At 37.1% G+C, this 15,491-nt stretch overlaps 1 protein-coding gene across 1 annotated transcript; it reads left to right on the top strand.

Annotated features, from left to right (window-relative positions):
• The first annotated feature begins 2,642 nt into the window (after positions 1–2,642).
• Positions 2,643–4,901, top strand: htr1d (5-hydroxytryptamine (serotonin) receptor 1D, G protein-coupled). The gene has a single exon (XM_015007013.2). It carries the CDS (start codon positions 3,717–3,719, stop codon positions 4,818–4,820), a length of 1,104 nt encoding a protein of 367 aa, XP_014862499.2. The 5' UTR covers positions 2,643–3,716; the 3' UTR covers positions 4,821–4,901.
• The last annotated feature ends 10,590 nt before the right edge of the window (positions 4,902–15,491 follow it).

The following is a 15,491-nucleotide window of genomic DNA, read 5'->3' as shown; positions in this document are numbered from 1 at the left end:
AGCTAACCCCAGCCCGTTACCTAGCAACCCCAGCCAACCCCAGCCCGTTACCGAGCAACCCCAGCTAACCCCAGCCCGTTACCGAGCAACCCCAGCTAACCCCAGCCCGTTACCGAGCAACCCCAGCCAACCCCAGCCCGTTACCGAGCAACCCCAGCTAACCCCAGCCCGTTACCTAGCAACCCCAGCCAACCCCAGCCCGTTACCGAGCAACCCCAGCTAACCCCAGCCCGTTACCTAGCAACCCCAGCTAACCCCAGCCCGTTACCTAGCAACCCCAGCTAACCCCAGCCCGTTACCTAGCAACCCCAGCCAACCCCAGCCCGTTACCGAGCAACCCCAGCTAACCCCAGCCCGTTACCTAGCAACCCCAGCCAACCCCAGCCCGTTACCTAGCGACTCCAGCCCGTTACCTAGCAACCCCAGCGGAGCTCCTGGCGTTCAATGGGCTGGTTTTTCTTAATTGTATGCTGGAAGAGACTCTTGCTTTGTTGTTGACTTAATATTCGAAAATACAAAGTTTTACCAAGTATTTCTGGTTTAGGTTCTAGTGCAAATATCTTATTACAGTTAAAATAAGACTGAACTAATTTCCAAGTAACTTTTCAGCAGGATGTAGGAGCTTGTTTTAAGTCAATAATTCTTTAACATTCATGAAAAAGTTCTAGTTTCACTGCAGATTATTTTGATTCTAAAATAGGAAAATATCTTGTTATAAGTGAAATAATCTGCCAATGGAACCAGCACTTTTTTCCTATTATTAATGAATCTTTGACTTAAAGAAGCTCCTATTTCTTGCTGAAAAGTTACTTATAAGTTAGTTTTGTCTAATTTAAAGATGAATAAGATATTTGCACTAGAAACTAAACTACACTAAAAATACTTGGTAAGATTATTTGTGTTTTTGCAGAGTTGTCCTTCTAAACACATTCATTTTGTGAGTTTAAGCTGCTAAATATAATATTTTAAGACTTTTTATGCATGTTTATCAAAAATATTTGTCTGCATCTATTTACATTTGTGGATATTAATAAATAGTAATGAATGAAATCAAGTGACGTTTATCAAACTGTTTATCAGGAAGAACAAAACAAATTTATAAATAACCTTTCAACACGATGTAGGAGCTTATTGATGGAAAACATCGGCTGTTTTGACATCCGTCATGGCGGAGCGGCGTGGTTCTGAACGTCACGGTTTTGTTTCTGTCCAGCTGAAAAACGTTGTGGCACATCTTTGGTGTTGATGCTGTTTAAATAACCAGTTTTTTTTTTTTTTCATCTTTAGAGGGTGAAGGTCTCACGTGACTTTAGCTAAAACTTCACTGAAACCGATCAAAAATTGTTTCCCAATGTGAATCTTCTGACAAGATCAAATATTTCAAGACAAATTTGACCAAAAAATGTTTTGTGAGCATCAGGACTAAATCCTGCCTGAAAGTTGGCGAGGCTAGTTGGGATTCAGTGAGCAAAGACACCATTAACTCAAATATCCTCCTTTCTTCTGCTGTGCTGAATAAAACATCCCAGCTGTGCTCTTTCTAACCCTTTAAATTAAAAAAAAAAAAAAAAAAGCTGTGCATGTCAGGAAAACCGAAGACAAACAGTCTACATAACGAGTTCAGCTCAATTTTTTCACATTTTACCACAGTAAACCGCCAACCTTAAATGTGCTTTCTCACTTTAAGTGACCGACAAGAAGTAGCAAACAACTATGAAGCTGAAGGAAAATGTTTTCACTTTGTTTTTCTACTAAATAAAATGCAACATGATTTTTGGATTAAAAAAATAATAAAGCCTGTAAACGGGACTTTCTTCTTACCATCAACAGATATTAATTAAATCTGATTTCTATTCGTATAAAACCTGTTAAAACATTTCAAGATCATAATTATGCTTCATTTTGTTAGTCTGTGATGTAAAATCCCAATAAAATACATTGAAATGGGGAAAAATTAAAGGGCTGTTGCTTGTAGATAGTTTCAAACTCAGAAATGTTCAAAGTTTTTGTCTATACATTTCTCAGATTGTTCTCAAAATTAATCAAAAATAAATAAATAAATAAATACATAAATAAATAAATCTCACAAATTTGACTTTTCAACTCAGAAATGTCCAAGTTTTTCTAAAACATAATCTGACATTTTGAAAATTTCTGAGAAATGTCCCTGTTTTTTCTAAATTATTTCTGACATTAACCTCAAGAATTTTTCCTCTAAAATTTGACATTAAAAATTAAGATTTTTCTAAGAACTTTCTGAGATTCTTCTAAAAATTTCAAAACTTTTTATTGCAAATTATTTTTACATTTCACACTCAGAAATTTCCAAAAAAAAATTCTAAAATATTTCAGTGTCCGGTTGGTTCATCTTTCCAAGTTTCTGACTTAATGCCAGTTTATTTATTCGGTTAATAATCAGAAATATTGACAGATTAACTGTAAACTAAATGTCATCAAAATTGATTTTTATTTATCGAATAAAGCCATTTATTTTATGATTCCACATGTTTAAGGTGTCAACTAACGAATACGTCTGTTTTCAGTGTATTTCTGTGTGTAGTCACAGAAATACACAAATAACAGGGAAAGGAAACAATGCCTAATATCCCTCCTTCTGCTTCTCTTTGTTTCATATAGAAGATTAATGCATCGCTGGATTAAAGTCACTCTAAACATCGTAATCCCTACGGACGCCACGCTGAAACTTTCCCGGATAATCAGAGCAGTGAAGAGGAGAAATTAATGGACAAACATTTTACTCTGGGAAACTGAAAGAAAACCTTTTCTTATCATCTCATTCCAGCGAAGTTGTGCATAATGACCCAGAATCCCAGCGGACTCTGAAGAGACTCCGTAACCGAAACAGTTCTCACATTAATCATGCCACTCTGATGTTTTTGTCTTCAAAGCGTCGTAGAAAAAGTCTGATATATGGACCTAAAATCAGGAAAAAAAAGCTAAAAGTGAAACGAGTGTCATCATCTTCCTACATCCAATTCTGGGTTTTGTTGAAGAGGAGAAACAGATTTATGGCTGATAAATGGGAAATTATGACGATGTTACGACCCGATGGATTAGGATTTAACTTCAACAACGAAGCGAAACGAAGGAAATTTTGAAATTTACTAAATGATTTGATTGGGAAAATACACAATAATTAACATTTTTATTAATCAGTCAATCAAGTTGATTTGTGTTGCAGATTTCAGCAATAATACAGTTTAAAAACATCATAAACACATCAGATAGTCAACAGGTTTGAAAACGAATAACAAGTGGATCAAATATGTTGGTTTAGAAATTAGAAAAAAAGGATAAAACAACAGTTACACAAAACAAGGTTGAAATGACTTAGACACATTTAGTCAAGTAACACAATCAGAACAAACATAAAATATAAAACAATTATTAAAAAAGTATAAGAGCTAATAAGTCTAGATGATTTTGTTGTTTTTTACATATTTATTTTGAATATTTAAAATGTCTTCCAGTTGCATAGTTAAATATTCAGTAGATATGCATATTTATTAAATTTTACGTTATGTTACTTGGAAATGACGTCAAAACAACAATATTACCGCTTATGGCGATAACTTCCGGGTCGATTCGGAGACGGTATTTATGATTCGAAATGTTGACGGATCTGATGTGTTATGAACCAGTTCTTTTTTAAATATCATTCGGTTCTTCTCCGGATCTCGTTATGAACTGAAATCATGGAAAACGTCACGGAAAACAACGCGACAGCGGCGCCCTGGACCGAGACCACGCTGCTCAGCCTGCAGGTCTCCCTCTACGTGCTGCTAGGCGTCGTTACCTTGGTAACCGCGCTCTCCAACGCCTTCGTCATAGCCACCATCTTCCTGACCAGAAAGCTCCACACGCCGGCCAACTTCCTGATCGGGTCTCTGGCCATCACGGACCTGCTGGTGTCCATCCTGGTGATGCCGATCAGCATCGTGTACACCGTGACCAAGACATGGTCGCTCGGTCAGATTGTTTGCGACATCTGGCTCTCCTCTGACATCACCTTCTGCACCGCCTCCATTTTGCACCTGTGCGTCATCGCGCTGGACCGCTACTGGGCCATCACGGACGCGCTGGAGTACTCCAAGCACCGCACGATGCGCAGGGCGGCCATGATGGTGGCGGTCGTTTGGGTGATCTCCATTTCCATTTCCATGCCGCCGCTCTTCTGGCGGCAGGCCACAGCGCAGGGCGAGCTGACGGAGTGCGTGGTGAACACGGAGAAGATCTCCTACACCCTGTACTCCACCTTTGGTGCCTTCTACGTCCCCACTGTGCTTCTCGTCATCCTCTACGGGAGGATCTACGTCGCGGCGCGCTCACGCATCTTCAAGACGCCGGCGTCCGGGAAGCGCTTCACCACGGCGCAGCTCATCCAGACCTCCGCGGGGTCTTCGCTCTGCTCTCTGAACTCCGCCTCCCACCAGGACGCGCATCTGCAGGCTGGAAACGCAGGCGGAGGCGGAGGCTCACCTGTGTTCATGAATAGCGTGAAGGTGAAGCTGGCGGACAGCGTACTGGAGAGGAAACGCCTCTGCGCGGCGCGGGAGCGCAAAGCGACCAAGACGCTGGGCATCATCCTGGGCGCCTTCATCGTCTGCTGGCTGCCGTTCTTCGTCAGCACGCTGGTCAACGCCATCTGCACGACGTGCTGGTTCAGTCCGGTTCTGTTCGACCTCTTCACCTGGCTGGGATACCTGAACTCCCTCATCAACCCCGTCATCTACACGGCGTTCAATGACGACTTCAAGCAGGCTTTCCACAAGCTCATGAAGTGCAGACGGAGCTTTTAGGCAGCGGCAAACACATAAACTGTTTCAGTAGATTAACAACTTCTGTAATTCAATTCATGGAATATTAGGGAGATTAGAGGAGTAAATCTCCACCAAAAACCTCAGAAATGTTCAGATTAATCTCCAAAGAAAAACATGGAAATATCTGAGTTTGAAAAGTTGAAAAACTGCAAGAAAAAACTTTGTTGACTTCTGAGTTTCAGAAGTCCAAGAAATATTTGATCTAAAAATTTCACATTTTCTTCCAGCAGATGTTTGACTTGAGTCATTGAACACTAGAAATTCAGTAAATGTTTGCCAAATAACTCAGAAATTATGAGATTAATATCATAAGAACATTTTTAAAAAAATTCTGACTTTTGAAAATTTTAAACTTGAAACAGGATTAAAAAAAATTCTCTTAAGTTTTATTTTCTAGAAAATATCTTAAATAAATTTCAAAATTTCACCTTTTTTCTTGCAAATTTTCCACTTATGAAACACAAAAAATTCCCTAAAGTCAAATATGTTTGACATTTCAAACTCAAACATTTCAAACATTCCCAAGATTTTTTTTCTAAGAAAATTTTTAAAATTCATCTGAAATTTTCTGAATTTTTAGGGGTGGAAATTAACTTTTTTCTATCAATAATGGCCCAAATGCACATCATATGTATGACACAGATTTATCGCAGTAAGAGTTTCTGCAGCGGTCTGAGATTAAATATAGTTTAAAGTTTTCCAGCATTTATTTTTCTTAGTTCTGATGATTTTGGCCGAGAGTCAAAGAAAACCTCAAATGCGGCTCCTCAGAAAATATCTTAGCCGTCGTCGATACGTAGCCGCAGCATTACGGGCACGCTAAGCAAATAAATTTAAAAATAAATTATGAGAAGTCTTAACATTGACTTTATTCTCATAGTACTATAACTGTATCCGGCTAAATATTTAGCTTGTTACTAATTATTCAGATTGAAACTTAAGGCTTAATAGTTTGATTATTTAGCTTGCTAAATATTCAGCTTCAAACTAAATATTTAGCAGCTAGCTTTAAGCTAACCTGGTGATCTGCCGTAATGATCAGAGTTAGCTTGCAGCAGCTAGCTGTAAGCTAACCCGGTGATCTGCCGTATTGATCAGAGTTAGCTTGCAGCAGCTAGCTCTAAGCTAACCCGGTGATCTGCCGTAATGATCACAGAGTTAGCTTGCAGCAGTTAGCTGTAAGCTAACCCGGTGATCTGCCGTAGTGATCACAGAGTTAGCTTGCAGCAGCTAGCTCTAAGCTAACCCGGTGATCTGCCGTAATGACCCGTGTCCCTGTGATCGTTACAGCAGATTTAGCGCCGTTGGTGGCTGGCGCCAAGTCCTGGCGTCTCGATACAGTTTGTCAGCAGAAGGGAGGATGAAGAGATCTTAAACTTCCTGGCTCTGCTGCTGAGTTTGGGCTTGATAAAATCCACTGGACCAAAACCAGCAGCAGAAACGGCACCACAAATCATCACCGACTGTCAACCTTTGGGAGCTTTAATTTTCCACTCTTACTTCAGATCCTTCTTTTTTTTTTTAAAAAATATGAAACATCTGAGGACACTGCAAAAATGCTACAGAATATTTTCTGTCTAGTTTCTAATTCAAAAAGAGAAAAATAGCTTAAAAGTAACCTTTCAGCAAGATATAAGAGCTTGTTTAAGTCAGTAATATTTTAATATTGATTAAAAACAATAGAACGATTTTAAGTTCCCATTTATAAGGAGACATTTTCCCATGTTTTAAATGAACAAATCTGCCAGTGGAACTTATTTTAATCAGTTTCCAGTAATTATTTACTTAAAATAAGCAAATATATCTTGCTGAAAAGCTACTTGTAAGTTATGTTTGTTTTATTTGAAGTGTACTAAGATATGAAATAGTAAGATTTTGTGTTTATGCAGTGAACTTTCCAGCTTCTTTCACAACGCTGAACATCAAGGCCAAAACATTTATTTTTAAAAATCACTCTTTATTTGTCTTATTTATGTCTATTGAAGAAGGGAGTTTGGGGGTTTTCTTTAGATGTAACCCATAATTATAAATCCTAAAAATATATTACTATGAGTTTTTGAATTGAATTATGGAAACTACATCTTTGTTGACACGTTTAGATTTGAAACCTTCATCTTCCAAAGAGCTTCGGATGATAACAGGTTATTTTATTTAGCAGATTTGTTTGGAAACATACAGGAAAGCCATCGCAAAGACTGAAACATGCATCTTTCAAAAGAAAGGAGAGAACTACAACAGACTAACATCCAAAAAATTCAGATTTATCCATCAAAAACTGTTTGTTTTTTCTGGATGATGGGAACTATTGTGAAAGGATTTTTTGTGACTTTGTGGAAAAAAGCAAACCTGGAGCAACTGGACTGAATCCTGCAGAGACATAAAGCCATTAAATGTCTGTTTTCTCTCCGTCTCTCTGCCGTTTCTCCCACGTTTCTCTGTGCCGGAGTAAAAATAATAAGCGAGACCACAAACGCTTCATTTGCATAAAAATAAAAGTGCTGGGCTGAGGTGTGTTCATGTTGTAGCTACAACAATAACGCTGAGGCAGCAGAACAGGGTCACATTGATATTACATAAACAGCAAATATTGATTTTAATGGGTTTTTATGTGCTTGTTAATTAATGCGTTCATGTGGGAAAATGTTATTGGCAGATTGAATGGACTTGCAGGAAAAATTCGATTTAAATCACATTCCTGCAAAACAACGGACATAAGAGGCACTTTCACCAGATTCAGTTCATTTTGGGTTAAGTTATTATTATGTTTAAAATGTGTTGAGAGGATGAATCTGTTCTAAGGAGAAATAAAAAATATGAATAAATAAAAGATGAAATAATGAAAATATTCTGACATGTTGTGAAAATCAATATGGCTTCTCATCTCTGTTTGCTTTTCTGAATATAAAACAGACACGATGTGTTACTGTAGCTTTAGCACAAAAACAATAAACTGATGTGAATTATTAAATTCTGGATTAAAACAGAACTTAATCCAGGAGTTAAATTCTGGATTAATTTAAGTTAATCCTTGGAAAATTCACAAGGTGTGAATTTTCCAAGGTGTGAAATACCTTGAAAAATTCACATTTTGTCCATAAACTTTGATGGATTTTATCTGGATTTTTTATGAATTGGAAGGAAGCTAATAAGTGGTTTTCATCCATTTTTATTAATTAAATTACTAATTATTTTATAATTTAATCTGACTTCTGAAACTCTGAAATTTGCAAGTTTTTTTTTCAGAAAATGTAGAAATAAACCTCAAATTTATTTATTTATTTTTCTCTAGCGAAGTTTCTACTTTTGAAATACAGAAAATTTCAAAAGTAAAAAATGTTTTCCTCTTCTGAAATTCAGAAGAGGAAAATTTGTAGAGGTTTTTTTTTTTTTTAGATTAAACTGAAAATTGCTGGGGGGTTTTTCTGGTAAATATAAAATAAATAATTAAAAAAATATAAATTAATTATTTCATTGTAACATATATAGATCTACACATGTACATACTATGTTATATGTATAAATATGATGCAAACTGACCAGGAACACAGAAAGACGTTCATCATATAATCTCTACATCTTGTTCCAATTCCAGCATTTCTGTTGTTTGTTTAATAAAATCTTAATTTTATTCCAAAGATGGTAAAAAAAACACGAACCAAAGCCGGCGCTGTCGCTGCAGATCAGCTTCGACGGGGAAACTGCTGCCGGTAACATTCGGCCGTCTGGAGCAGGGAAACCGAAAGGTCACGACGCATTTAACCCCAGAAGATGGGGCCTGTCACTTCTCGGCGAGCGTAAGGAGCAAGGCCACAGGAGAGCGTAAACAAAGTGAGTGACAGCTGCGCCAACAGACGCAGAAACGGATCGTAAGAGCTGCTGATAGCCTCGCTGAAGGGCAACAAGATAGAACTCCAACAGACAAAACACAAATCACCGTTTGGAAATACAAGCAGCAAACGGAGGCATCCAGACATTTTTATTCATTTGTTTCAAACAGACAAAAAGTAAAACAACCCAAACAGTGTGGGGTGACTGTTTTGGTCCAAATGAATAAAAATATGTGCTAATATGCCAAAAAATATGCCTCTGTAAAAACTAAGAGCTGCTGCATTGAACCAAACTGGAAACCTGACGGTTGTTCCACCAAATACTGAACTGAACTCTTCCTGAGTTAAATCACTAGTATTGTTGTTTATAAATTAATATGAACTTGTTTTCTTTGCATTATCTGAGGTCTGAAAGCTTCTTTTTCATTATTTGACCATTTCTCATTTTGGGCAAATAAATGCCAAATTTCTGTTTTGAATTTTGGAAACATGTTGTCAGAAGTTCATAGAATAAAATAACAAAGTTCATTTTACTGAAACACAAACCTACAAAAAGTAAAATCAGAGAAACTGGTCATTTTAAATTGTTGTTTGTTTTCCAGAGCTGAATTTATGTTATGAAAGGATAAAATGGTTAAAAATGCTAACAAAGTTTTATTTTCTGCTTTAATACGTTTAAATATTAAATTTTGTTTTGCTAATTAATTAGTTTTTGAATCAAACTTTTCTATAAATGCACAAAATGAGCATTAAAACTGTTTATTTAAATATGCTGAAGAGGGAAAACAACCTTTATGAACCTGGAAAATTTAGTTTTCAGCCAGTTTGTTAACTTTAAAAAGCTGATCCTGTGTTGATGCTTAGCAGGTTGTTTTTATTTTGCCGTCATTCTGCTGTCGATGGAGGTTAGCTAAAACATGATGCAGCGAGCGATCAAACAAGAATCTGTTCCCTCCCTCATTCTGTCATGAAAAATTATGATTTACTGTAAACTTAAAACATTCTGCCTCTTCTAGAAGCAAAAAGCAAGATATATAATTTTAACGCTTGGGTATTTATAAGGATTTCAGTTTGAAATTTGATTTTGTTTCTAAGGAGTAAGAAGGTTTAAGCATGACAGAGTTACTTTAAGCTATTTTTAGTAAAACTTTCAGGAAAGAGTGGATGAAATAAATTATTCCAACTCCTAAATGAAACAGATTTATCTTTTACTTCACTAAAAAATAATTTTCCACCTGGTACAAAAAACCACAAATACTTTTCTGTTTTCTCTGAGTAAAAAACTAATTTCATGTCCATATCTCTGGTTTTGAAAAGATGGGATAAGGTTGGGGTTACATAGACAACAGAGTGCATGAATTATGCAGATTTGAGTGCTGTGCATAAGTTGCTGACATTCTGGTTAATGTATACATATGGGATGTGACATCCTCCTCCAACGCAGCCCTCCTGTGTCTGCAGCTCTCCGATACGGACGGAGGTTTATATTCCAGGCTGACTCAGAGATACACAAGGGATGAAATATTAAAGAAACCGAACAACTGTTTTATATTTGCACTCCATTCAAACACAGAACACAAAAATATATTTCAATTGTTTCAGCTGGGCTGTAAAAAGCAAAACAAAAACAGATAAATTCAAATATTTCCACTATTGTTTAGAAAATGATGCCTTGCTGGAAAATGTTCCTGCCCCTTTAAATATCACAAACCTCAATTCATTTACTGGGACATTTCAGGAGAAAACATCAAAAACAGTGCCTAACTGTCAAGTGGAACTAAAATGGGAACGATTAATGGAATTAATCGGATTAATCGATTTTTGAAATAATTGTAAACTGGTAATCAATTAAAGTTAATCATTAATTGGAATATAAACCTAAAAAAGACCAACTTATGAAAAACCTGTGTATTCTGAGCAGAAATAAAGATAAAATTTGAAAAAATTTTGCATTTAAAATTAATATATATATTAAAAAAACCCACCTACCATTTTTTCACTGTAAAAACTAAAAATCTTACCGAGTATTTTTGGTTTAGTTTATAGAGTAAATATTTCAGCACACTTGAAAAATTACAAACTAACTTGGAAGTAACTTTTAAACAAGATTTAGGAGCTTGTTTTGATTATATGCTTCAGTATTATTGATGAAAACGTTTTACTTCCACTTACAGATTATTTATTTAAAACATGACATTTTTCCTATGTTACAAGTAAATAATCTGCCAATAGAAATAGTACTTTTTAAACTCAATAATAATTACATAATAGAGGCTCCTGTATCTTTCTGAAATGTTCCAGTTGTAAGTAAACACTTAAAGTAAAGGAAAATAAAAATATTTCCTGTAGAAACTCAAACAAAAATGCTTGGTGAAATTATATTTTTGCAGTGTTAGCTAAAACTCTCAAGTGACTTCGCTTCAGATTAACTAAAGAAATGCTTTTTAGCCAATAGAAGGTTTATTTTCCTAAAAATTGGAATTTAGTTGTTTATTTGCATCTTTAATGTATTTCTATAGTTGTATAAAACAGGTGATTAAATTAACAATCTTTTGTCCGATTACGGTACTAATAATGTAGTTCAAATGTTTTTTCAGTGACGCCTACAAAAAAAATCACAATTTCCACATTTTTGTGCTAAAATTTGTGTTTCTGCTGTTTCTGAAAACAACAAGGTGTTTTTGTGGCGTCTGAAAAATGAGCCGTTTCAAAAACTTTCCAAAAGTAACATCACAGATCTGTCAGAACTGCCCTGACCTGGTGACCCGTTACCTAGCAACCAGAACTGCAGTCCAGCCGTCACCTAGCAACCGGAGTTCCAGCACCTTTGGTTTGCTGGTCTTACCTCTGTAGGCTGCAGTGACAAGCAGGCTTTTCAAATAAGAACAAATAAGAAAATACTTTTCCTTTTAACCAGTGATTTATTGTAGAAGCAGCACTTCCTCTGTGCCAAACACATACATTGCCACTATATTTTACTGTTATTCTATTATTTATGTTATGTTTTTTTCCACATGCTGAAAAAAACAGAGCAATTAACTCAGAAGTTTTATTAATTTACTTACAATATGATGGACTGTGACAAAATTTAAGGGTTTAGTATGTATTTTACATTGCGTAGCCATCGTTTTATTAACTTCCCGTATAAAATCCTTCGAATTTGTCTCTGTTTTTCGTTTTCTTCTGTCTTTACAAGATCGTTGACGCAGTTTATCCCTGTGCTGTGCCCTTTACTGAGTCACAGTGACATGGTTAAAGGCAGTAAATGTTTAAAGAGGGATAAGAATAGAAAGATTACAAATGTAAGAGTAAATTTGGCAGAGAAACAAGACAGAGAACTGGAACATGTTTTTGTGAATAATATTAAAAGATCACAGGTTAAAGTCAGATGTGAAGGTTACAAACGGAGCTAAATATTTTCTTTGCCTCATTGATTTACACCCTTGGAGTTCGTTTAGAGTTAGTCTGTAATGTGTATTGCCAGGACACAGTCTGCATTGTTGAAATAATTTTCAGTGGAAAAGGTCAGGATACAGAAGCTGAGCACAGGTTTCAGTAATAAGCAAAAACATGATTTAGAAAGCAGAACATATTAACCATAACAAGTGGAAAAGACCACACACCTTACCCACAGCCGCACATTAACACGTTTACCTTAAACGACAGGCAGATTGTCCACATATCCAGGGGGAGAAACATAATAAAATACAAAAATGGCTGCCATAACAACTCAGAAACAATGTTTATCATGCTTGGGAGCTTCTGGCAGATAAAATGTGAGGTTTTTGGGGTGAGAAGGGAGGGAGAATGAAGGAGAGCTTGGAAAGAAACACATGAAACTCTCACAGCTGAGGGGTAGTCTGTTCCACTCAGTGATCCGTCCAGTTAAAAACAGATGAACCACAGATGAACCCAATAGGAATGAAGCATGGCCAACATTTTTATTCAGTGAACTTTTCTCAGTTTAAAGGGGACCTATGATGCAAAATTAGCTTTTTGCACATTTTTATATTTACATTTGGGTCTAAAAACAGCCGAAGTGCCATGTTGTTCATGTGTTTTGGTTTCTGAAAAACGAACCATTTCAAAAACCTCCAGACTGTTACATTGCAGTGGATGGGCACTGCATGGTTACCTAGCAACCCAAGCTGAGCTGCAGCACGTTTGGTCAGCTGGTTTTACCACTGTACAATGGCTGCTGGAAAAGACAGGGGTTTTGTGATTGACTTACCATCCAGAAACCACCTGCTGCAATCTTGTTTTTTGTGCAGGAGGCTCTACTAATGTTTCTCTAAAAATGTACATCTGTGAGTCCCATAGGTCTATGGGCTGTACACCAACATGTTAATTAATATTTTTACTCAAAATCATTCTTAGTTAATGAGATTTTAGTCTTGTCTGTTTTGCCTTCTGGTCTGTTTCGTCTGTTTCAGGGCGTCTTTTCATTTTAAATCCAAATAAGCTGCTGGCCTCACCCACCAACTCAACATTTTCACTCGCACGTGAAAACATCAGCAAAAAGATTGGCAAATATACAACCATACATCTTTGAAAAGCAGAAGTGGAGCCTCCTGCACAAATGACAAAAATGCAGCGAGTGTTTTCTGGATGATAGGTCAGCAACAAAACACTTGTCTTTTCCAGCAGCCATTGTACAGCGCATACAGCGGGAAGACCAGCTGCACAAATGTGCTGCAGCAAAGCTTGGGTTGCTAGGTAACGGGCGGAATGCAGTTGAGGTTGCTAGGTAATGGTGCATCCTAATTTATTACATTACATTGTGGAGGTTTTTGAAACAGCTCATTTCCCAGAAACAAAAAAACATTAAGTTATTGCAAAAAATGTTTTGTAAACACATGGGCTGATTTTAGAAGCAGTAGAGAACCAAACAAAATTACAAAAACATGCAAAATTGAACTTAGCAAAAAAGGTCCTCTTTAGCCCTTTTTGCTGTACAGTGTCTTTCTCATGTCCAGTGGTAAAGACAGTAAAATTAAGACATTAACTAGATGCTAACCAGACCAGGTCAACAGAAGAAATCTGCATACGGCCACAATGCCTCATGTGTCGAAATAAAAACAACTGTGACAAAAGACTCTTACCCATAAATGACGCTAATGGACTTGCTAATGGACATCATTGTGTTTAAGGAAAAGCAATTTGATTCATCATAAAAACCTGTTATGAAACTAACAGTAGCATGAAAGGTTGCCAGAGTAACGCAAATGAGAATATTTCTGATTTAACTGTTACGTTAACAACCTAGCTGCTAAATGCTAGATGGGTTTTGGTGACTCTTTGACAAACTGACAAACACTTTTTTCCATCATGGCAGAAGAAAAAACTCAATGTTCATCTGGACAACAAACTGGACTGGAGAGAGAAGACCGTACTCCCACAGGAGGCTTTGCTCATCTACAGAAACGCTTTAAAGAACCATGTCGTAAAGCATTAAACTTCCCTTTATTATTTTTCATATTTTAAACTGAACCAAACTGAACTAAATTGAATACCGTGTTTCCCCGAAAGTAAGACAGTGTCTTACTTTCTTTTTATCCCCAAAAGCCCCACTATGTCTTACTTTCGGGGTATGTCTTATATTGGAAAAAAATTGTCGAATTTTTTGTTTTAACCATAAAACGCGGAAGTGGGCAGGAGGCGGCGCTCATTAAGATCAGAGGGAGGTGGCAGACGCGGCGACGTATGGAGAGGGGAACGGTGCGCAGCTAGATGAGAGGTGTTTCCTCCGGCTTATATCAGCCGACCCCCCTGAAACCTCCGATACGTCTTACAATCGGGGAAACACGGTACCACAGATTGACATGACAACAGATGAATCAGAGTTAAGCCCTATAGGATTTTAGAAGTAATTTTTGCCTGAAAAAATACATAAAGTAAATTAAGAATAGCTCCAGTTATCTGAACAAAATGCAAACTTTTGGTGCCTGTGCAAAGTTAAGATATTTGGGAGAAGAGGGAAAATTATTATGCAAAATTCATATTTTGTATAATAATTTGGGGTTTCTACTGTTTCTAACAACATCCCAAGTGCTTAAAAAAAATATCACCCGTCGGTTTTTGGCAATAAGTTTTTTGGTGTCTGAAAAAATAAGCAGCTTCAAAAATCTCTGGAATGTAACATGACAAATCAGCAGGCACTGACCCTTCACCTAGAGACCCCAGTTGAGTTCTGCCTGTTACCTAGCAACAGGCTAGGTAACAGCCTGTTGCCTAGCCTGGGGTTACCTAGCAACCCCAGCAGAACTCCACCCGTTACCTAGCAACTCCAGCAGAACTCCACCTGTTACCTGGCAACCCAAATGGAGTTCCAGAAGGTCTCGTTAGCTGGTTTTACCGCTGTATGTTTTGTTTTGAGCAAAAATATAATGAACATGTTTTGTTTGGCCCATTGACATACTATGGGTCACCTTTAAGGACAATAAAGATAACCCTCAATTATTTCGATTAATGGACTGAAGCTACAGTCATTTCCAGTCATTTCCAGTCGTTTCCAGACGTTTGCAACTCCTCCGTCTCTGTGTTCAGTGACTCACGGCTCATAAGCTTCATGTGCTGCTAGCTGTCTTGTGTCTACCTGACATGCGGGGAGGAACATTGCTTTTAACTCCCAAGCTCTGCATGTACCGCTGGGAGGACCGTGTACTGAAACCTGTTTACTGAGGTATGAAAGGGAGTTTTATCTAAGAGAAACATAAAAGTCAGTCTTGGATTGTCTGACAATCACTCCTTCTGATGCGTTTGAACACCAGGTTGATCATAAATGAAAAACTATCTCTGAATTGTTTGAGCTGGGATTCAAAAA

This window comes from Poecilia mexicana, unplaced genomic scaffold (genome assembly GCF_051168715.1).
Source record: "Poecilia mexicana isolate PSO_F unplaced genomic scaffold, ASM5116871v1 scaffold_22, whole genome shotgun sequence".
NCBI lineage: Eukaryota > Metazoa > Chordata > Actinopteri > Cyprinodontiformes > Poeciliidae > Poecilia > Poecilia mexicana.
This window is presented reverse-complemented; position numbering and strand designations above follow the sequence as displayed.